This window comes from Dermochelys coriacea, chromosome 19, assembly GCF_009764565.3.
Source record: "Dermochelys coriacea isolate rDerCor1 chromosome 19, rDerCor1.pri.v4, whole genome shotgun sequence".
NCBI lineage: Eukaryota > Metazoa > Chordata > Testudines > Dermochelyidae > Dermochelys > Dermochelys coriacea.
This window is the reverse complement of record NC_050086.2, coordinates 7,232,913-7,257,225: the sequence shown is the minus strand read 5'-3', so window position 1 is coordinate 7,257,225 and position 24,313 is coordinate 7,232,913. Positions and strand designations below refer to the sequence as shown.

Below are 24,313 nucleotides of genomic sequence, written 5' to 3'. Positions count from 1 at the left end.
ACTGCAGGGGAACGTCTAAGAGGACAGAAGGTAGTGACCCCAAACTGAATTTGGCCAGGACACCAGGATTAGCACCCCTCTTCTTGGTTAGGACTTTGGTTTTCTAGCTCCTTAGCTGAGGGGCCTTGCCAAAGGCTTTCTGAAAGTCCGAGTGCACTGTATCCATTGGTTCACCCTTGTCCACCTGCTTGTTGACCCCCTCAAAGAATTCCCATAGATTGGTGAGGCCTGATTTGCCTTTCGTCTGTGTGTCTGGCCACTCTGTTCCTGAGGCTGGCCTGTCATTGTCAGAATCCTCGGGAGGCTTTTTAAAAATCCGGTTACGTTAGCTACCCTCCAGTCCTTTGGTACAGAGGCTGATTTAAACCACAGGTTACACACCACAGCTAGTAGCAGGAGCCTTCCGGAGAATTTTCCGGAGCTGGCCGAGGGTCCGAGCAGGGGGGGGCTGGGAGGCGCCCGTCCCCCCTGCCTGGGCGGGGTGGGCAGGTTGCTGATGACGCGCAGACAGGCTGGGATCGGGGCGGGGGGAGCCTTTTCCCATGAATGGAGCTGGCGGCCGGGGCACGTTCCCCCGCTGCAGCAGCGGCTCGCGGCGCGTAGCAGCCCCATGGAGCTCAGCCCCTCCGCTCTTCCCTCCCCGCAGCCCGGCCGCCGCCCCGCCGACCTGCCCCGGGAGCCGGAGCGAAGGAGCCAGCCCTGAGCGGCGGAGCAGCGAGACAGCCCCCTCCCGCCCCGGGCGGAGCGATGGATCGTGGAGCCGCAGCGCCGGGGAACTGTCCGCGGTCCTGAGATGCCCGCGCCGGGTCCCTGTCTGCGGGAAGAGGCGCTGGGCTCCCCCTGCCTCCCCTGAACCGGTGCGGCAGGGTCTTTCCCCCCCCCCCCGCGCTGGAGCCCGGGCCTGAGCCGTCGGCACAGGGATGCAGGATGCACCCTCTCTGGAGGATGGATCACTTTTTCATCTACATCAACGCAGCCCTGTTGTTTTATTTTAGCTATGCCAGCCTGTTCCTCGTGGAGGCAGGTAAGGAGCAGACAATACCTGGCCGGGAGCCTTGGTGGCTAGCAGGGCTCATCGGAGTCTCCTGCTTCTATCTGTGCATGCTGGAAATTGCAGAGCTCGCCCCGCTTCCCCTGCCCTTTGTAAAGCTCTTCCCCCCCAGCAGGTGTCATTTCCCGGCAGAGAAATGCTCATACACTTCCAGTCGGTGCTGGGCTCTCCAGGGTCCTCCTGAGCGTTAACACATTTGAGAGACACTGTTCTTGAGCCGTGACTCAGTGCCCCCGTAATGGGAGTTGGGGAGAGGTCCAGGTCATTGAAGTGTAACTTCACTGCTTTGCACACACGGCGCAGCCAATCTAGGAACTCCTGGCCTGGGGCCCTGGGGCCCTGGGGCGTGTGTGGAGGGAAGAGGGTTGGGGCTGGAGGAGAGGGGATGTTAGGTAGACTCACTGAAAAGATGATTTAATAATAACATAGGAGAAAATGAAGCCGTGTCCAGAGTCTGCAGGGTGTATGTGTGTGTCCTGTGTGCGTGAGCAGGAGGTAGGCTGTGTGATCTACTCTGAGCACTAGAGATCAAGGACTATATCTGTTTAAATGGGAAACCGTTTTCATTTATCACTGACTCCTCCCCCACCCCAACCAAGTAAAGGCTGAGGGCTTGTGATTTTAGAGGCCCAACTTGTGATTCTGTAAAGGAGCCTCGTTTTTAGTCAAGTGCTGAGCACCTGCCTTCTGAAAATCAGGGCCCCTTAAAGTGTCTCAAGTTGGGCACCCAAAGTCACCAGTCTCTTGAAAATGTAGGTCAGAGTAACAACCATGTGGCATGAAGGTAGCAGTCATGAGAGAAGTGCATAAAATCTGACCCATTCTTTGGACACTCACTGGTGAGGACACTGCCATGGCAGAGTGTTAGCTCCCCTAATAAAGGTGCCTTCTCCAATTAACAGCCAAAACCAAAACAGAAAAGGTAAAACCAGGTCCACCTTGTTCATGTCATGCTCTGTTAACTGTAGCTCCTTCCTCTTTCCCTTTCCCTCTATACATACCAGCCTATTCAAGGAGCCATGAAGACACCTTGGCTCCTGAAGGCAGTATGGGCTTTAAGAGAATGAGAACAGCTATTTTGGAAGAGCATGTTGCCTACTTGCTGCAGTACATTATGCCTTGACCACATAATAACCGGGCCCCTTTTATCTGAGGTGCTTTTAGCGGCTGTTTCCTTTGGGATGTTGAGGAAGAAGCTTTCTGAAAGGAAGAGGTCACAACATAATTAGTTCTAATTTTAAAAGGGCCGATGTGTCCTCAGATATACTCTTCTTCTCTGCAGAGCTTTCACGGTGTTCTCACCCCATAAACAGGCCGATAGGTATCATTTTGCCCTGGACCCTCATATGTACTGCCCACACATCACACAGTTACATTTTAAAAGAATCATAACAAGTCCAGACACAATCAAAGGATTCAATTTACTCATACAAAGGACTGTTGCACTCACTCATTACATTGCAGGTAATGTGGCTTTAAGATGTTGGCAAAACAGCTGCCTTGATTTACAAAATGCTGATTGCAACAATATCTTGCACTCCAGTATTCTGTACACATTTATTGGTGATGCCCAGTTCCAGGAAGCGAAAATTCCTGTATCCAGTCCAGACTGGTTAGTGGCTGTAGTTCTGAGAGTCCTTGTCCTATTTGTGCTGGGACAGAAGTGACCTCAAAAATGTGCCTTTGGTTTTGATACAATTGTTCTTGGCCATTGCTCATGTTGCCAGAAGACATTGAAATCCTGAAGTTACCACTTTGCAAATTAGAGTCTAGGAGACATGGTGGGATTTATAAAAAATATTCCTCAAAGAATGAAACCCTGGGGAAAATACGCACAGTACAATGAAGGCATTTGCAATTGAAATATCCTTCCCAGTTTCCTGTAAACTAGGACAATCTCCTCTCCTTCTTCTTATCCTTGAGTCACCTGAGTCAGCCAACTAGGAATAAACAAGGGGTTTTGTCACGTCGTAATTTTTTTTTGGCTTCTTTCTTTTAACTGTGTCTGTTTTTGTCATTGTTTTGTGTATTGTAAAGTGCCTATGAGTCTTTGGCAGAGGGGGTAGGTATATGAAGATAGCAGCATAATCTCATGCTTAAAACACAGATCTGGGTTCTATTTCCAGCTTTCTGACCTTGAGCACATAACTTCACCTCTGTGTCTTCTATTCATATGGCCCCTATCCTCACAGTATCTGAGCCCTTCCCAGACATTACTGGGTTTGTTCTCACACCATCCTCATTTTACAGAAAGGGAGCCGAGGCCACAAATAGATTAGGAGATTTACCCAAGGTCATACAGAGAGTCTGTGGCAGCTCGGAATTGAACCTTGGTGTCCCAAGGCATAAGCACAAGACCATCCTTCCTCCCCAGCCTTGGCTTCTCCATCTGTAAAATGGAGATGATAATATTTCCTTGCCTCACAGGAGAGTCCTTAAAATAAACCTATTAGTGTCTGCAAAGTGCTTTGAGATCCTCATATGAAAGGTGTGAGAGAAAGGTAGAGTGTTAATATATTTATTAATGGGTTAGGAGTTTACGCAGTCAAGTGAGCCTATGGATTCTAACACTCCTCAGAAAATACATCCCTTTTGAAATCCTATGTATTTTTCAGCAAAGAGAAAGAGGTGGGTGTGGGTGTGCATGCCTGTGTGAAAAAAGAAAGACTTTTATTGAATTACAGGGATTTTGTTTCTCTGAATTAGTATAAATACCTCACTCCCTTACATGGGCAGGACCTGGTTGGCACAATCCTTTTGGGAATGGCTTCATGGCAATGCCAATGCCAGGCCCTGCCAATGGATGTAGACACAAAAACAATCTGTCCTTGGGTCCCAGGTTCATACAGACAATTTAAAAATACTCTTTCTTGGAAAAGGACTGGAGAATAGTATTGCAAACATCCCCTGCTAATTCAGCAATCAAGGGTAGTGTGGCATGTCCTGGAGCAGGGACCCTGTCATGCACACACAGGTATGTCTGTGTAGGGGATTCTTTGCATGTGGCATTCTGCAAATCAGGTCTGTTTTGTTGCATGATCAGAAAGCTACAGCAAGAGGAGAAATGTAGAGGTGATTGGAAATACTGAAAGGGAAAGGTAGATGTGTAAAATAGTCTCTGAACTGTAATGCTGTTGTACAGCTGTCAGGTTCAGACCAGCAATTGCATTAGCAAAGCCTTCCAACTAATTTCTATAGTTGTCTGCACAGGGGGATCACTGAGAAAATATTTAAGTCATTTAGTGGGTCTGAAATATGCTTTAGCTTTATAACAGCACTCCACTTGGAGCCTGAATGGCCCGATCTGCCTGGACTGTTAGTCCCCAAGCTGCCATCGGCCCGTTCCTCATCACTCAGAGGTAATGAAAGAGGGAAGTGAGCTGTGCAGAACATGGAGTCACAGGGCTGCCATTATGGACTGCTGGAGCAGCAGGGGGATGCTATGATAAAAGACTTCAAAATAGGCCAAGGCCATTGCAACTTCCCAGTGCAAACAGCTCTCCTGCCATCTGCTATACACAGTGCATTTCAAGTCTGTTTTATCCCTAGAAGGCAGAGGGGAAAGATACACTTCCCAGGGGGCTACACAGAGCCATCCTGCAGTGCAACTAAGGGCCTGCTCCTACTGAAGTTAATAGCAAAACTTTCTTGACTTCAGTGGGAGCTGGACAGGGCCCCAAGTCCTGTAAATTCAGGGAGTCAGGCTCCCTTTGCCACCCACTTCCCCGACAAAGAACATCTGGCTGGATTCTGGGCACTGTTCCTGCTTCAAGGCAGCTCAGTGCTCTCAACATCCCCAGACACCTATAGTGCCCTTTGCTATTCCTAAAAGCTTTTCTTAGTCTGCCCCCAGCTTCTCCCATGCAGCTCCACTGACTACAAGGGGGGCAGAAGAGATGCAACTGAGGGCAGGTGTGGCTCTTGGTAACTGGCCCCGATCCTGTGAGGTACTGAGCACTCTGAACTCCCGCTGAAACCAATGGGAGCCGAGGGCACTCAACACCTTGCAGTGCAGGGTCAGGCCCATTATTAGAACCTGAAGTGAGTAGTGCAAGGAGGAATGCACTAGAAACCAGTTGGCAGTCTGACACGTCAGATTACAGATGGCAAAGCGACCCACCTGAGCCTGCCCCCATCTCACTGCTGCCTTGGCATTTCCTGGCCAGCTGATGGATTCCATAAGCACTCTATTGATTTCTACATTTGACATGAATGAGATTTAACTGAAGTGCAGAGATTTCTAACCCATTGACAGCCTCTAAACAGGGAACATATTATCCGAAGCAGCCAAGGTTTTCATATGTTCCAAGCACCACTTCTTTCTGAGAACATACATGTGACAAATGGGGATTCATTCCACAGACAGACAGGCTCCGTTCACACCCATATGAACCCTTCTTCCTCACATACACACACACTCATGATAATATTCACTGCTTGTGTAAGCAGCCTTCAGTGGAGTTGCACCCACTTCGGTGCTGAATTTGACCCAATACTTTTATTACTGGTTGTCAAGTAAAAACCTCCTATTTCATGAAGTACATAGAAGCCAAATTAATGCCTGACACAAGAATAATTCAGTTAAAAGAATAAAGTTACTGAGAACTGAAGCATGCAAATTTTATACTTAGCGTAGCCCTGAGTGCCTGATAGAGGAATAAACCTGTTTCAGATCTATAAAGAAAAGATCCCTATCGTGCATCAGATACTGACATCAAGTGGCTGCAGAATAATCATTCATTACTCTATATAGGTACGAGGGGGGAAGGTTCCAGAACTTGGGCTCCAGCTGAACCCCGAATGTCTACACCACAATTTTATAGCCCTGCAGCCCAAGTCCCGTGAGCCCAACTCAGCCCACATGGACCAGCTGTGGGGGTTTAATTGCAGTATAGACATACCGTGTGGTCTTGGGCTAGTCATATAACCTGCCTGTGCCTTTATTTCTCCACCTGTCAAACCACAATCGTAAGTCTTACCTACTTCCCAGGGCTGGTTAATGTTCGTACAAGTGGTTGGAAAGCGGACTGTGCCATTTGCATAAGTGTTCAGTGTTGTTGTGATGGAACACTGAATTGTGACGTCATGAAAATATGAAGAAAAATGCCAATTGGCTACTTCTTAGCAAATCAAAGCTGAAAGAATACAATCTCCAGTCCCATTACTGAATAGAAGCCTAGAAGCTAGAGACAGAGAACTCCTGTGACGCCCCTCGCCTCAATCCACCACTTTGAGGATCAGGGCAGCAATGTTCCCTACAGTGCATCTTGTACAGTTTAGCTGTAAATTTTAGTTGATTAGGTTAGTTCACTTACAGTGATCTGGGAATAACTATTATTTATTTATTTGCTTGTTTGTTATTTATTATTTGTATTGCAGTAGCACTTAGGAGCCGCAGTTATGGGCCAGGGCCCCATTGTGCTGGCTGTTGGACAAACTCATCTGTATAAGTACTGCATGTGGTGTTAATTTTAGGGCAATTCTGCATTGTTTGCTCACTTGAAATTACCACCAAAGTCAAGTTAGGTGTGCAAGGAATGCAGGATGGGTTCTTTACTGGGAATTATGCAGATGCTTTGAGAGAATATACCACAAACTGACAACTTGAACCTTGAGGCAGAGATTTTCAAAGCTGCCTAAGGAATCAGGATGCTCATTTCCCATTCAAATGAATGGACCGGGTATCCAAATCCTCTAGGTATCTTTGAACATCTCAGCCTTGTAGTACAGAGGGCCCACTTCCATTCTTTGTTGTGTAGTAGCACCACAGAGCATTTGCTGCTCGCCAGGTGATTTGTATCTTAAGTGCTAAGATACAAATCTTCTGTCACAGGTATATTAACAAACAAACAAACCTAACTAGCTCTTATGGGGGAAAAAAAGTAGGTGAAAGAAGCAACTGTAGTAACATTAGCCAAACACTACATTAGAGCACAAGCTTTCATGTTCCTCATGTAAGTCTTCACCCTTCTATAGTGGATTTCAAATAATGTTTTGGCACAACCCCCTTGGAAGGCAGGTGTATTAGCCCCATTTTACAAATGGGGAAACAGAAGCACAGAGAAGTTCACAGTCAGAATGTTCCGCTGGGCTCAGCACCCCCACAACTGGGAACATATTTTCAGAAGAGCTTAGCATATTGGGTGCTGCTCTCTTTGGAAAAACCTGGCCATAAATGTCACAATGTGGGCTGCTGGGGAGCTCTACACTCTAAAAATCTGGTTTTTATTCAGGTGCCTAGAGGGGAGCCAATCTCTTTTGAAAATCTGGATGCAAGCATGGGTGCTGAGCATGTGAAACTCTAGTCCCATATGGTTTGCCCAAGGACACCACGCTTCAGAAGCAGAGCTAGAATAGAACCCAGATCCTTTTCCTCATGGACTTGTAGTCTATCAGACAACTGTATTTGTACTGTATTAGGCAACACTCCCTGCCTATCAAATGCTCCTATTTTCAGCTGATAAATCTCCTGGATGCTGAGATTCCTCTGCAGTGCAGCTGGTCAGGGAGTTTACACAGGAAGGCCAATGGTTTCTCTGGGCAGGGAATAAGAATGGATGGAGGGGTTTTTTTCCTGGGTTAGAGAGGAGACAATTCTGATCCCATAAACCACTGCATGTGCTTTGGACTAGCACACATGTAGACTGTGCAAATTAACCTCTTTTGCCAAATAGCACTGTCCTCTTGGAACTGAGAGTTTGAATCATTTAATTGGAAGAAAACACCCAATTTGATATGAAAATGGTTAACGTGGCTGGAACAGGTTTTCAGAGCCAATAACCTGCATCCACATCAAACAGAAAGAAATCATAGAATCGTAGAGTTAGAAGGGACAGTAAGGGTTGGGTCATCTAGTCTAACCCCCTGACAAGATGCAGGATTTGTTGTGTCTAAACCCTCCAAGACAGATGTTATCCAGACTCCTTTGAAAACCTCCAGTGAAGGAGCTTCCACCATCTCCTGAGGCATCTGTTCCACTGTCCTATTATTTTTACAGTTAGGAAGCTTTTCCTGAGATTTAATCTAAATCTGCTATGCCAGGGGTGGGCAAACTTTTTGGCCTGAGGACCACATCTGGGTACAGAAATTGTATGGCAGGATGTGAATGCTCACGAAATTACTGAGGTGGGAGGAGGGGGACTTATGGGGTGTGGCGTGGGGGGCAGGGCTCTACAGGGGCAGTATTCCTAGGGACCCTCCCAGCAATGACACCAAGGCACCTGTACCAGGCACCCCCACGGGTGGAGGCACCCCAGCTGGGAGGGGTGCAGCCCCTGGGCGGTTGAGCGTCTCGAGGGAGGGGGTCATAGGAGGCCGGGAGGGTCCGGGTGGCAGTGACTGGCTGATGAGGAATGAGGCGAATCTCTCAGAGGAGCGGTGCCTCAGGAATTGGTCGATGAAGGAGCTCGCAGTTCCTAATTGGACTCGATTAGGAGTTGTATCCTGCGATGCTGCTGGCCTTGATCATTGGATGGAGGTTGGTGCAAGGAGGCTGGAACTTTGGGGATTGGGTGCACTGCTGCATAGGGGCGAGGTTCTGATCCTGGAAATAGTGCGGTGAAGTATGGGTAAACGGTGCCGACTGCGCCTGCACAGTGTGGCTCTGCGTGCGGGAAGATGGTGCTCATCAAGGAATTGTGCATTGGGGGCCGGGGAGTGCTGGGCGGGTGGAGGGGAGCAAGCCCCCGACTCCACTCCCCGGCTGGAGAGCCGGAGTGGGGCAAGTCCCCAACTCCACTGCCTGGCTGGAGTGCTGGGAGGGCAGAGCGGGGCAAGCCTCCGACCCTGCTCCCCGGCAGTAGCTCGAGGGCTGGATTAAAAGGTCTGACGGGCCAGACACAGCTCACAGGCCATAAATTGCCCACCTCTGTGCTATGCTGTAGTTTGAACTCACTGCCTCTTGTCCTGCCCTCTGTGGCAAGAGAGAACAATGTTTCTCCATTTTTCTTATAGCAGCCTTTCAAGTATTTGAAGATTGCTATCATGTCTCCCTTAATCTCCTCTTTTCCAAACTAAACACACCCAGTTCCTTCAGCCTTTGCTCATATGGCTGGATTCCATCCCTCTGATCATCTTTGTCACTCTCCTCTGGATCCTTTCCAGTTTCTCTGCATCTTTTCTATACATTGGTGACTAAAATTGGACACAGTACTCCAGCTGAGGCCTAACCTAATCAAAGAGTAGTTGCTGCAGGTTGGAGTCTAGTGAATCCAGGGCTGGCATCCAACTGCTAAAATATGTGGGGGAAACTGACCCTGTGCATGTTATTAAAAAAGTGAGATATGGAGCTAATTAGAGACTCCTTTCCAACCATGTAAATATTAAAGGGCAGTGGAGTCCCTTGTGTATCAGTAAGGGCTGGTAATTCTACCACTATAATCATTGTTCAGTGCTTGTTCTGTATCAGTGTCTTGGCTCTCGTGTGATTATTTGTCCCCGGTCTCTAAATGTAAAAGAGCAAGTAGTTTATTACATTCTCCAGCTTGCTAAGAACATTTATCTCATGTTACCTAGCAGCAGACTGAGAGGGGCAATAAACCAGAACTTTTTATCTGAAACACGCTGAATATGTGGGTTCTGGATTAAATTGGCCCCCGGATCTGATCCTCGGATTGAAAAATTAAAACCCATACCATCTCCATTTCTTCCTGTCTCTAGGATTTAATCAGGTTGGGGGCTTATAAACAAATACTGGAGCATAATGATCTGAAACATTAGGCGAGGACCCAATCCTTCAGTCATTATCAATGCTCAGTTCAAAGAAGGATCTGCTTGATTACACTGGGCAAGCCAGATTCTAGGGAAGAGTGTCTCCTGCGACTGATAGCCACTCAGTTCAGGAGATTGGGGGGCATCAGGGACTGGTGGTAGTGTATGCCAGCCCTGCGGTGAGTTAATGCAGCTAAGGAGCTACTCTAACTTATACACCAGCTGAAGATCAGCTCCGCCAATTCCTCCCACCAGTGCAATTCTCATCTGGCCAGTTATGGCCAGAATCCAGCTCCTTTGTGCTGCCTGAATGGCACAAAATGACCTAGTCCAAACTGAGAATCTGGCCCAATGCCTTCACATATACACCCACAGCTCCCCATGAAGTTGGTGAGTGGGGGCTGTGGAGTTTGGACCATGATTGTAGCATTTTGTAAGGGGATGGGGGTCTGAAGAAAATAATTGACTCCTTTCTAGAACTAAAGAATCACAAGTTGGGCTTTTTGTTCTATGAAACTGTCTGATATCATTTCTCTCATGTGACTCAGTGCCTGAATAGCAGTGGTGGACGGGTCCATGCTCCCTCCCATTCCCCTGCAGGCTTCCGTCATTAAAACACTCGAGAAAGCTGAAGATTGCTTCAGTCCTTGCTAAATACCGCATAAAGTTGACAAGCAATTATACCTGCTGAAGAAAATCCCACTGTGAGAGCAAAGAAAGGGCTCTGAGATGGAACTAAAGCAATTCTTTTCACACACATCTCTCTGCTTTGGAGAGAAAGGACCCCCACAGCCCTCAAAGGGAGAGGGGGTGTGCTTCAGTGCCTTGGAGAGAACATTATTCAGAAGATTTAACAACAGCTCCTTCCCCTGCAGGTCCTGTTTTATGCCACTTGCTTCTGTTGTAAAGGTCATGGCACAGGGAACAAAAAGCCATGGTGATTTAATCCTGACATTTACCGCTTCCCCTAGGAAAGGACATGCAGCTGGTAGGTCCTGCTTGGGCTCAAGGATGCAATGAAGGGACCAGGTAGTGATGGGAAAGACTGATCCATTTAAGAGCCTTGGCTGTGGCTTAGGCTCCTGGCCCTCTTGCTGGAGGCTGTGAAGAATTTAAGCCTTTCACTGCAGTAAAGGAGCTGCCTGCAGAATAGGAATTAAGCAATTCAGAAATTACCCATGGTCCCAGTGCAAGCCATGTTAGAGTGGGAAGTGAGTTCACTATACTCCATCTGCTTTCAAGTACAGTCACAGACCTACTTGCAGCTTCTGAAGGAGCTGAGCTCAATGCAAACAGATTGCTTGGGAGGTTTCTCACCTTTGCATCCCTAACCAGGGGAGACTAAACTTAGAAATGGGCTCCCATACCATATCCTCCTTCTGAACAGATGACTCAGCCAGTGGAAATGACCTAATATAATGTGATAGTACCACAGATCCTCACTTCCATTGTTTAATTACTTCTTCCTGCAGCCTGCATGGCAAGGGGACACAAAATTGGCTTGTATTCTCAACTGCACAGTAAAGGCTCACTGCTAAACAGGGCATTGCTAACTGAGAGTGGTTTCCAAAGAAAGATCTGCAACAGCAAGAGGTGTGGTTCAAGCAGAGGAGTGAGGAATTCCTAAGCTCAGTGATCCCCTAGCACTGACTCCTTTTGTGATCTTGGACACCTCATTTAATGCCTACCTCAGTTTGTCCATTGGTGCAATGGGAATGAAATACCTACATACTGTCCAAGGGACAGTAAGGGACTGATTAGTTTATTTCTGTTTAACTGTGTTGGGGCCTATTCCCTTCTCCGGGTGGATCCCATGGGAGCCTGTAAACAGTTTGAGCCTGCCTTCCCTTAGAGAGGCTAGTACTGCACAGTGTGTGTGAACTTTTCTATTCACATATGCACACAATGCTTTTGTGACTCTTGTAGGAAGGCTATGAATTCCCAAGAGCAGACATCCCTATTCCAAGAACCCCTGTTACAGAAAGCAAGAGTGAGCTTTGAGAAACGAACCCCTGTGTCTTCTGGCTAGACCGCATTTCTCATTTTGTACATTTGTCACCCAGTATCTAAAGAGTCCAACATACCACATCTGATCTTTGGTCAAAAAGTGCCTGGTGTCTCCCTTGCAAGGAAGCTAGTGGAGGAAGACTTAGGGTCAGATTTTGAAAAGCAGCTTAGGAATGCAGGTTCCATTGACTTACAGTGAGACTTGTGCATCTAAGTCACTTAGGAGCTGTCAGAAACCCCACTAAGACTTTAGCAGCCAGGGCTCAAGGAAAGTTAGCCGGCATTCAGGAAGGGTGACACTGCAGAAAACTGCTGATGCCTCGCCGTGCATGGGTTGAGATGGGATGGAAACTGACCAAAGCTGAAGACAAAGGGATCGGACTCTAAGGGGGAAATCTTTCAGGAACTTGTGCTGAAGTAGGCAAAAGACATCTCCCCTCTTAGGGCCGAGAGAAGACAGAAGAGTGTCTGGGAGACCTGTAGCTGAGGCCAGGCCAGAAGTGGATACCTGATTGGGCTCTCAGCTTACCTGGCTGGACAGCAGGCACAGGGCTTTGCGTGGGTCTGGTACCTTTCTTAAGCAACTATCCAGGGGACTGAGAAAAATCAGTCTGATGGAGCGGAACTACCCTCACTGTATCCAAGACTACTCTAGGCCAGACTCTTAAGGCAAGATGCTGGCTAACAAGGATGGTCTCTTGTATTGGCTTCACTGTATCACTTATAAATAGGGGATTAGGTACAGTTAAAGTTTTAGAGATCCATACGCTATTAAGTACAGATTATATACTGTACATAGCACTAAATATACGTATTGTATAATATATAGAGATGACATTAAATATAGAGCAGATATACTAGATAGGAGGTATGAGGTAGGCATAGTCAATCAGATATAGGTCAGGCACTATATTAGGTATGCTGGACATAGGGTATTGAATATAGATCCGATATTGATGATATATAGGGTATTAGGTATAGATCAGATATTGGTCAGGCACAGAAGTACCTATAGGTACAGATCCATAGATAGATATGAGCTAGTAGGCATAGCCTGGGTACCACTCTAGCACTGGGTATGGATTGGCAGGGTGCTCTACATACTAGTCATGGTGTAGTTTTTAGCTAATAGATGTGCTGGGTGATTATTGGTTGACACCAGCAAGGGCTGTGATATCAACTCCTGTGCAACAGCAACCTAACCGGCAGGTAGGGAGCTTCCCATCCTACAGACCTGACTCCAGGAGCCTCCTGACTCCAGGAGCCACTGGTAGTAAGATGAGAGGCCAGCGACAAGACAGTCCAAAGCCGTAAACGTTTTCTCTCTCTTTAAAGAAAAAATGCTGCTTAATAATCAGCAGAGCATTTAATGAGAGGCAAAAAGGAATTCTCAGCATTAAGAGCATATTCATGGTAATCTTCACTGCTTGTGCCTCCTTGCTGCATGGGGAAGGCTATGCCCTGCTCTTTCCAAAAGGGCCCAGAGTATGTAGGTGTGAGGCATGGCTGTGACACACAGCACCTGAGGTATGCAGGGCAAGGGTCCACCTTGTGAAAGCTCCCTGCTGGAAGGAAACAAAAGAGTGATCATGGTTTGTTTCACAGCAGCCATTGCCCATGAGAAACTGGCATGATTTTATTTTAACTAAACAAATGGGGCCGTGAGTTCCCCTGGCACAAAAAGGAGAACATCTTTTCATGTGCATGCATGTCGCTAACTCAAACTCCACCAAACAGATGCTCTTCCAGTTTTGAGAGAGGAATTTGCTCCAGTGGGGTTATGGCCTATGAGTTGGAATGAAGTTAAACAGCTAAATCACAAACCCTGGAACATATGGTTTATTATTGACTAAAAGGCTGACGCAGCCGTTCCTAGTGCATCAGGAATTAATGTGCCTGGGGAGGGCTGAGTGACTGTTGCATAGAATGTTCCCCACATATCCTGCCTGCATGTTGAAATGAATTCAGATGAACATCACCCCCTCTGCCTCTGGAGTCACTTTCTGGTAACAGTTTGAGTTTTACCAACATAAGCATTCACAGAAAGCAAAATTCAGAGCTGCATGCACAGTATCAGGGAATTCAACATTTAGATTTGTTCACTTAAGCATTCATGCTGAGAATGCTCACACAGAGCCAGTCAGAGAACAGAAACTGGATCTCATCTATCTCATCGCAACACAACTGGAATTCCAAAGAAAGTGTGATCGACCCAGAGAGTAAGAAAGTTCATGGAATAAATCCAAACAGCAAATAGATTTGAGGAAATCACAATCTCATCCTGGATCTTCCAGGACCTTCGTTGCAAATTATTCACTCAGCTCTGTCCGCAGAGAACTTACTTCCCTTGCTTCACATTTCTGGAAATGCTGAGTCTCACATCAATTTTATACCTGATGAACTACATTGATTTCAATGAAGTGCGTCCTGACTTATAGTGGGGTAAAGGGAGAGCAGACTTAGGCCCATTGTGTTTGATTTTAATACATCTCCCTTTACCATCCATCAGTCTCTTGGGGTTTCTATTGTGCAGATGGATGTAGTGAAGTATCCTTAATCCCCCTCCCCACCTGCTCTCTCTCCTGGTCTGTATTGTGACTCCTGCTTTATAGGCTCCAGTCTCTGTGGAAACGTTCGGGCTGCAACCTTGCAGTGCACTTCACTATCACGTCACAGCCTTGCAGCCTTATTTAACCTACTCATGTTGAAGGTGTTTGCTCTCCTTCTCTGTCTCTGCTGGCTCTTCCCACCTCCCCCACATTTTATGTCATCAGAAAATTTAGGCATTTTTGATATTATTCTTTCCTCAAGGTCATTAATATCCCTGCTAAATAAAAGTGATTCAGATGCCAGTATTGGTGCCATCCACATAGTCCTTCTCCCCATTCTGAATGCTCTTTTATCCACACACTCTGTTTCCCAGAGCACTCCCAGCTATCTTCGAGACACCACTGACTTCCTAAGGAAACTACAATCCATCGATGATCTTCCTAAAAACACCATCCTAGCCACTATGGATGTAGAAGCCTCTACACCAACATTCCACACAAAGATGGGCTACAAGCCGTCAGGAACAGTATCCCCGATAATGTCACGGCTAACCTGGTGGCTGAACTTTGTGACTTTGTCCTCACCCATAACTATTTCACATTTGGGGACAATGTATACCTTCAAATCAGCGGCACTGCGATGGGTACCCGCATGGCCCCACAGTATGCCAACATTTTTATGGTTGACTTAGAACAACGCTTCCTCAGCTCTCTATTATCTCTCAATAACGCCCCTACTCTACTTGTGCTACATTGATGACATCTTCATCATCTGGACCCATGGAAAAGAAGCCCTTGAGGAATTCCACCATGATTTCAACAATTTCCATCCCACCATCAACCTTAGCCTGGACCAGTCCACACAAAAGATCCACTTCCTGAACACTACGGTGCTAATAAGCGATGGTCACATAAACACCACCCTATACCGGAAACCTACTGACCGCTATTCCTACCTACATGCCTCCAGCTTTCATCCAGATCACACCACACGATCCATTGTCTACAGCCAAGCTCTACGATACAACAGCATTTGCTTCAACCCTTCAGACAGAGACAAACACCTACAAGATCTCTATCAAGCATTCTTACAACTACAATACCCACCTGCTGAAGTGAAGAAACAGATTGACAGAACCAGAAGAGTACCCAGAAGTCACCTACTGCAGGACAGGCCCAACAAAGAAAATAACAGAACGCCACTAGCCATCACCTTCAGCCCCCAACTAAAACCTCTCCAACGCATCATCAAGGATCTACAACCTATCCTGAAGGACGACCCATCACTCTCACAGATCTTGGGAGACAGGCCAGTCCTTGCTTAAAGACAGCCCCCCAACTTGAAGCAAATACTCACCAGCAACCACACACCACACAACAGAACCACTAACCCAGGAACCTATCCTTGCAACAAAATCCGTTGCCAACTTTGTCCACATATCTATTCAGGGGACACCATCATAGGGACTAATCACATAAGCCATGCCATCAGAGGCTTGTTCACCTGCACATCTACCAATGTGATATATGCCATCATGTGCCAGCAATGCCCCTCTGCCATGTACATTGGTCAAACTGGACAGTCTCTACATAAAAGAATAAATGGACACAAATCAGACGTCAAGAATTATAACATTCAAAAACCAGTTGGAGAACACTTCAATCTCTCTGGTCACTTGATTACAGACCTAAAAGTGGCAATACTTCAACAAATAAACTTCAAAAACAGACTCCAGCGAGAGACTGCTGAATTGGAATTAATTTGCAAACTGGATACAATTAACTTAGGCTTGAATAGAGACTGGGAGTGGATGGGTCATTATACAAAATAAAACTATTTCCCCATGTTTCAGAGAAGCAGCCGTATTAGTCTGTATTCGCAAAAAGAAAAGGAGTACTTGTGGCACCTTAGAAACTAACAAATTTATTTGAGCATAAGCTTTTGTGAGCTATAGATGCATCCGATGAAATGAGCTGTAGCTCACGAAAGCTTATGCTCAAATAAATTTGTTAGTCGCTAAGGTGCCACAAGTACTCCTTTTCTATCCCTCCCACCCCCCACCACTGTTCCTCAGACGTTCTTGTCAACTGCTGGAAATGGCCCACCTTGATTATCACTATAAAAGGTTTCCCCCCCCCCCGCTCTCCTGCTGGTAATAGCTCACCTTAAGTGATCACTCTGGTTACAGTGTGTATGGCAACACCCATTGTTTCATGTTCTCTATGTATATAAATCTCCCTACTGTATTTTCCACTGAATGCATCCGATGAATCACAGAATCATAGACTATCAGGATTGGACGGGACCTCAGAAGTTCATCTAGTCCAACCCCCTGCTCAAAGCAGGACCCCAATTTTTGGCCCAGATCCCTAAATGGCCCCCTCAAGGATTGAGCTCACTACCCTGGGTTTAGCAGGCCCATGAAGTGAGCTTTAGCTCATGAAAGCTTATGCTCAAATAAATGTGTTAGTCTCTAAGGTGCCACAAGGCCTCCTGTTCTTTTTACTCTGTTTCTCGTTACTAAAACGGTAATTCACTTGTTTCAATAACCTCCCCAGTTCCAGGCGGGATAAATCACCCCATGCCATGGAAACCTCTCTCAAGGACATGGGGAAAGCACAGCATGCAGGGATTTAGCTGCCTGGCTGTACTTTAGAAGGGCGTAGACACCTAGCTCAAAGCACTGTTACTAGGCTGCAATCAGAGCCTGTTTTGTTTGCTGCATCCCCACCCCACCTCTCCGCTCAGTCAGAGCCTCAATACATTCTAGGTTTCAAAGTAGCAGCCGTGTTAGTCTGTATTCGCAAAAAGAAAAGGAGTACTTGTGGCACCTTAGAGACTAACAAATTTATTAGAGAATAAGCTTTCGTGAGCTACAGCTCACTTCTTATGCTCTAATAAATTTGTTAGTCTCTAAGGTGCCACAAGTACTCCTTTTCTTTTTGCGAATACATTCTAGCAAATTCATCAGGCATGACTCACGGACCTTCCCTGTGTAAACCTCTGCAAACTGCCCCTTACTAAAATAAGATCCTACTCTGATTTGCAATTGGATTTTTAAAGGGGGGTTAAATAATAGTGGAAAGTGCTGGACTGACAACCATCCTCGCTTTGTGCCTCAGCAGGTAGAGCCATCGTGCTGCCTCAGCTGAGTCCAGAAGGGACTGTGCTAGGGGTGAGAAAGGAGCACTGGCCCAGTGGCCCACCCTGTCCTTGGCCTCTCTGATGAGGCTGCCAGCCAGGGGGCTCATTTACTGAATGTAATGAAAGGGAATTTTTTTTGGCTGCTGGGATCACAAATGCGTTCCACGTGGGCCACGGAACGGATGGCAACAATTTCTGATCGATGCTGACGTGATCAAATCAAGGATCTTCCCTCTGCAAACTCTTTGAGCCACCGATCATTAGTTACTGCTCCATTTCAAGCCACTGCCCAGCCTTTTGTGAGATTCCAACAATCTGGGCCAGGGACTTTCTTATTGCCCTTTTTGCTTCCTGAAGGACTGTGAGCTGGAACCCATCCGGGCCTGATGCCTTGTCTAGACCCCCCCCCCTTCTAATTGCCTCGTTACTGATTCCTGGAGCTTTTGAAGCATGATTATACCTGCTGGCATGGAAGCTCCAAGTTCTTGACAGAGAATGTTGTTTGCCAGAGGGCATAGGGTCACTGCTCAGCACATTCATTCCTGTTAGTTCTAAGCCAGGAGGGTTGGTTGGAAGTTCAGCAAGTCCCTCACTTTGAAGAGCTCTGATCAGTCAGCCTGTCAGCAGTCAGCTCATCAGCCTCACAAATGTGGTCATTTAAAATAAATAAATCAAAGGATACCTAACTTCTTCCTTCTTTGGCCTTGTGGCACTGCCAGGGAGCTTGTAAAGCATCATCATTTCAAAGCAGCAGGGAAATAAAAATAAAATAAACATCCCCCTCTTCACTGCACATGGGTTAAATCCCCAAGGGCGTTAACTAGGGCACCAGCATGTCCATACTTCCAATTACAGGCCACCCTCTGCAACGTGCTGAGTACCCAGGCAGAGTGCTGTTTGCCTTTCACTTTCACTGCAGTCAGGGCAAGCTCTAAAGGAGAAAGCAGGGGTGTGTGTGATAGACTAGCTAGATGAAGAATACGTGATGGCGTTCAGTGGCGTAAAAGCTTTATCAGCATGAGTTTGGGATGCGGTGTCTAAAGGGTTAAATATTTTACATGCTGGTTTAATACCACTCTAAATCATCCAAGGGGCCTGGAGAACTTAATGGCCACCAAAACATGGTGTGTCTATGTCTCAAAGTTCTACACACCTAGAGCCAGCACATAGGTGAAGGGCATCTGCAGCCCCCAAACTCCCCTAGCTAAAGGGCAGTGGCTGACCTGGATTAAATCCTGTTTCCTCTTATTGCAGGAAACCATGTCTGATGCCCAACAGAAATTGGCTGCTCATCCTCTCTACCTCCTTCCCTGTCTCCTGCATCAGTGACTTTGCCATAGTAAAGCTTGTGTTTTGTCTCCTTGCAGACAGCCCGTCCGCTCCAGTCAATGTCACAGTCAAACATCTGAAGGCCAATTCGGCTGTTGTGACCTGGGATGTTCTGGAAGATGAAGTTGTTATTGGATTTGCAATCTCCCAGCAGGTATCCTCACCATATGGCCCCCCTCCTCTCCACATGTGCTGGGTCCCCCTCAGCTCTACCCCACCTGCTTTGGGCCTTAGTAGCAGGGAAGAAAGGGCAAACTCTGGATTTATCATGGTGCAGCCCGTCCTGCCTGCAGCTCTCACCAGGCTCCTGCAGAGCGCTGACACAGAGTCAGCCTCTTTCTTCACCTTAACCCATTTCCATGGGTTTGGATTTAGAACATGCCCCAAACATATAATCCTGGCGTCAGAGAAGAACTGCACACTGACAGGGGAGTAGACAAGTTAGCATCAACCAGGATGATTACCGTCTCCGATTAGAGGTGACCGTGCAAAGCAACTCATGGTCTTCACAGCAAAGGGGCTGAGCCGGGGAATTGATCCATCAGTGAAACGCCCCTAGAGGATTCAGTGGTTTGGGAGACTGGAGGAGAGATAGGTTGGTGGACTGTCCAATCCATCTCCACCCCAAGCCCCACCCAGGACTCCCCTGCCCATCCTCCACCCCATCGTGCACCAAGGACTCCCCTATCCATCTCCACCCCATGCCCCATCCAGCTCTTATTACTTCTCATGGCAGGGAAAGCAGTTATAGCTATGCACACAACACTGCTCAGAGCATGAGGCTGCTCCCAGTCATGCTCCTGGGAGTTTTGCTGCTGACTTCAGTGAGAGCAGGGGCAAGCCAGAATGTTTTAATGCCCTCACGATTCCAGGGCCCAAAGGTGACTAGGCAGAAAATGCAACCTGCCAGAGCTAGCATCAGCCCCAAATCTCAGCAATAGCTGTGCCCAGTGGGTAAGTGCCAACAGGGATAGAACAATGAGAAGCTTCTGCATGGGGAAGATGAGAGCATATCCCTTTAAAGCCAGCATTGGGAGGTTGCCATTTCATTCATAGAGTATGAGATTTACCCATGTAGAGGCCAGCACAAAGCATCAGCACCACGACATCTCTGAGGAGCCGGGGACACTAGAGGTGCCGAGGCCTTGTGCTGGGCTCTGCACAGGGTGAATTTCACCCAGAAGCTCCAGATGCTTTGATTGGAATTTGTGGCTTCTGCTCTGTTGTGACGTTATAAAGCTGGAGCTAGTGAGTGAGCTCCTGGGAGATGGCGTGTGTTACCAGGTGATACAGGCATTGCACACCCTTGCCCTCAGGGTACGGATAAATACTAAAGAGATCCAGAGTCTGAACCATTCATCCAACTGGTTCTGAACCTCAGGGGAAATGGAACCAGCCCCTCTCCACCAAGCCTTTACCAGGTCTCCTTCTCTACAAGTACTGGACCTGATTTCCCTCCAGTATCAATCAGGAGTATCTCCATTGAAGTCAGTGGAGTTACACTTGTGTCGGTGATGTCAGTGGGAGGAAGGCTGGGCCCACTGGTTCTGGCAAGTTGGATGAGCGAGTGGCTGTCACCTGCACCCGCTTGCATAAAAGCAGCTGTAGCTACTCTCACTGCTCGAGAAGCCTGTGATCAGATTAGAGCACGTCTTTCCTCCTACACCCGGGCTAGGGGGACTTTAAATGGCAGCACTAAGGTGCTGTCAGGGGCCCTGGGGAGCAATGGAAAGCATCTATATAGCAAGGCGTCCGTCACCCAGAGAGAGAACCCTCCCTCTGAGCAACTGTGCTTTCCTGCCTTGGGTTTGCAGAAGAAGGATGTGCGGATGTTGCGCTTCATCCAAGAGGTGAACACCACCACCCGCTCATGCGCCCTCTGGGACCTGGAGGAGGACACTGAGTACATTGTGCATGTCCAGTCCATCAGCATCCAGGGCCAGAGTCCAGCCAGTGAACCTGTCCTCTTCAAGACCCCCAGGGAAGCCGAGAAGCTGGCCTCAAAGAATAAAGGCAAGTGTGGGCAAGTTCTTACAAGGCTCCAAGGGCTGCCCCAGATGCAGGGCAGTGTTGAACAGCAAAGTGGGAAACAGTGTCTGGTGCATTCAAAAATAAGAACAGTTGAGCTAAGTGCAGGCAGGGCTAAATTTGCTTGTTGCAGTCCCATTGTATTCAGTGGGATCAGTGGGGTAACTACACACAGGAGTGGGCATGGGGGATGTGCAGATGTAATACATCGGCAAAGCGTGTAGTGTTCTGGGACTCTCTTAGCCTGCATGTTACGCGCAGGTTCTAGCATTTCTGTTTACATTCTCCATGGGTGTTTGTTACTGGCCCACCGAAATGTTTATGAGACCAAAGCTAAGGCTCAGGAGTTGGAGTTCTCGTATGGTGGAAATACTGTGACAAGACCAGATCTCTGGTAGGTTCAGCTCCCTGAGGCAAAAATAGCAAATCAGTGAAAAACACCAATACAGAGATAAGATCTTGGCCTAATCCTCAGCTGGTGAAAGTTGGTGTGGCTCTGCTGACTTGGAGCTATGCCAGTTTTCACCAGCTGAGGACCTGGCCCTCATTGTTTATTCAGGCTCTGCACAAATGTTGGGAAACAAACAAAAATCCGAACAATTCACGGGTACCCATGTTAGTGAAAGTGCCTGAAGATTATATGATGGGGTTAGACACAGGAGTGCTCCTGGCCTCACCTGCCCCCTGAAGTCACTGGCAGCTTCTGCTGATCTCTCACTCTCCCCATGACTGGGGTGGGGGGATGTAGAGGAAACTAACAAGGGTCAGATTGGAAACCGGGATGTAGAGGTAAAAGCCTCCTTCTTTCATCCCATTGCCCCAGGCTATTCAGTCCCCTATACCTGTAAGGCCAAATTCTGAGGTCAGCCTGAGCCTACAGGGAGTGATGGCAATTTGTAGTTTCAGATGGCTCCCTAAATGTGCCTGTTACACCAATTTATGCTCCCTCAGACTCAGCCCCTCCCACTGGTGTGCAACTCACACCCCCTTTACATCACCTCTGAGTCAATGCACTGGGTCTAGCTGAGTGTGAACGAGGCTAGGAGAGGCTAAGCTGGTGTAACTCATGTCAAGAAGCCAGAATTGAGGTGTGCAGCATGGAAAGCAACTGACAGGACGGAATAAGGATGTGTAAATTGAAGGAGGCCGTTCCTACTTTCTTATTGCATCTTCCAGGTGTTGGGCAGGTAAGTTCCCCCCAGCCTAGATTCCCTTAAACTCACACAAGTAAGTGGAATAAGCAGCACTAAGAGTTTAAATGAGTGTAGAGGAATCTAACGCATACCAGCTACACGTCCCTTCCGACTGCAGCCCTTAGTCTGAGACAATACTCGTGTCAAGACTGGGGTACTCCCTAATGGTAAGGACACAAGAATCCTTGCTGGTAATGTTTTGTATATCACATTAACCACAGCAAGACCAGCCTGTTTCAGTAAAATAATGCCTAGAACCCCAGCCGCTAGTTTTGCCAGCACCTGAATTTCCATTGCTCTTTCCTCAGGGGGTAGCTTAGAGGCAGAGGGAATGAGGACTGGGCTCAGGACTAGTGTCTGGCAGGAGCATACCTAGCAAATTAAGAGTACCTGGGGAAATTCTTGGTCAGACTGTGCATGCAGTTTGGGATAGAATCCCCGGGGATCCATGCCAGGGATGCTGCAGCAGCACTAAGATGAGACTCACTAAACCTCCCTGCACTTGGATTTTAAGAGACCAATGGATATCCTGCTTTTTTAAAATCTGAAATGTTTCTGCCAAATCAGTTACTGCCAGTCAGGGAAGTGCTTTTTAATTTGTCCCGTCTGAGCAAACATCCAGCCAAAATCAGATGGTGCCAAAGCAGGTCAAAGAGATGTTCTGCAGCAGCAAGGCACTCTAATGAACAGGGGATAGGGAGGAGCAGGAGTCCGGGTTATAAAGGGTTACTAGATGATTAGGTTAGGCCATATTGTATTGCAGGGGTCCCATCCACAGTTCCTAGGATGCTGTGAGTTCTTGACTCTTTCTGCTGAAATGATTTGGAGCCTGTCAATAGTGAATTGCTGTTCAATCGAAAACACTGAGAAGAGCATTGTCTGCTTCCCAGGAGATCTGAACTGCAATCTTTGTAGTCCTTTGAGGCCACGACTGTACATTAGGACTTGTGAAGAGGTATTACTCATTCCTGCATCCTGCAGCTCTGCTGAAAAAGATTATGCCAACCCTGCATACTACAGGGCATAAATCCTGAGCTGGGCTGGCAGGAATTCTGCACAGAATAGTGATGTGATGGCTAGAATACGCCAGTGATGGGTGCTACAGAAAACCCTAACACAGAGAGAGGAATGATGATGCTAACAGCTGACTGAGGCATGATGTCTCTGAACAATTCATGCTACTTTTGAACCTTGTACACTCACTGTCCAAGGCTGGGGGCACATAGTTAAACTGGACACAGCCCAGTGAGAGATTTTAATGTGGTCAGCTCGGGTTTACATTTCCAAATCTTCCAAGGGGTTTTCAGGTTTGCTCACTAAATGTCTGTGAAAAGAAAAGGAGTACTTGTGGCACCTTAGAGACTAACAAATTTATTAGAGCATAAGCTTTCCTGAGCTACAGCTCACTTCATCGGATGCATTTGGTGGAAAAAACAGAGGGGAGATTGATATACACATACAGAGAACATGAAACAATGGGTTTATCATACACACTGTAAGGAGATTTCAGAGTAGCAGCCGTGTTAGTCTGTATTCGCAAAAAGAAAAGGAGTACTTGTGGCACCTTAGAGACTAACAAATTTATAGGAGAGTGATCACTTAAGATAAGCCATCACCAGCAGCGGGGGGGGGGGGGAAAGGAGGAAAACCTTTCATGGTGACAAGCAAGGTAGGCTATTTCCAGCAGTTAACAAGAACATCTGAGGAACAGTGGGGGGTGCGGTGGGGGGGAGAAATAACATGGGGAAATAATGACAGGTTTCAGAGTAGCAGCCGTGTTAGTCTGTATTCGCAAAAAGAAAAGGAGTACTTGTGGCACCTTAGAGACTAACAAATTTATTAGAGCATAAGCTTTCGTGAGCTACAGCTCACTTCACCGATGAAGTGAGCTGTAGCTCACGAAAGCTTATGCTCTAATAAATTTGTTAGTCTCTAAGGTGCCACAAGTACTCCTTTTCTTTATGGGGAAATAGTTCTACTTTGTGTAATGACTCATCCATTCCCAGTCTCTATTCAAGCCTAAGTTAATTGTATCCAGTTTGCAAATTAATTCCAATTCAGCACCCCATGTTATTTCTCCTCCCCACCCCACCCCCCACTGTTCCTCAGATATTCTTGTTAACTGCTGGAAATAGCCTACCTTGCTTGTAACCATGAAAGGTTTTCCTCCTTCCCCCCCACCCCCCGCTGCTGGTGATGGCTTATCTTAAGTGATCACTCTCCTTACAGTGTGTATGATAAACCCATTGTTTCATGTTCTCTGTATGTGTATATCAATCTCCCCTCTGTTTTTTCCACCGAA

General features: G+C 47.2%; 1 protein-coding gene across 2 annotated transcripts in view; it reads left to right on the top strand.

Annotated features, from left to right (window-relative positions):
- Positions 1 to 505: 505 nt before the first annotated feature.
- Positions 506 to 24,313, top strand: part of FNDC5 (fibronectin type III domain containing 5) — a 38,295-nt gene continuing 14,487 nt past the window's right edge. The window contains exons 1-3 of one of the 2 annotated variants that reach the window (XM_038377235.2): positions 506 to 1,024; positions 18,829 to 18,944; positions 20,605 to 20,803. In XM_038377235.2, coding sequence (XP_038233163.1) covers positions 928 to 1,024; positions 18,829 to 18,944; positions 20,605 to 20,803 — 412 coding nt within the window. In that variant the 5' untranslated portion in view covers positions 506 to 927. The remainder of the gene's footprint in view (positions 1,025 to 18,828; positions 18,945 to 20,604; positions 20,804 to 24,313) is intronic. The other variant, XM_038377236.2, reaches the window with a different exon arrangement.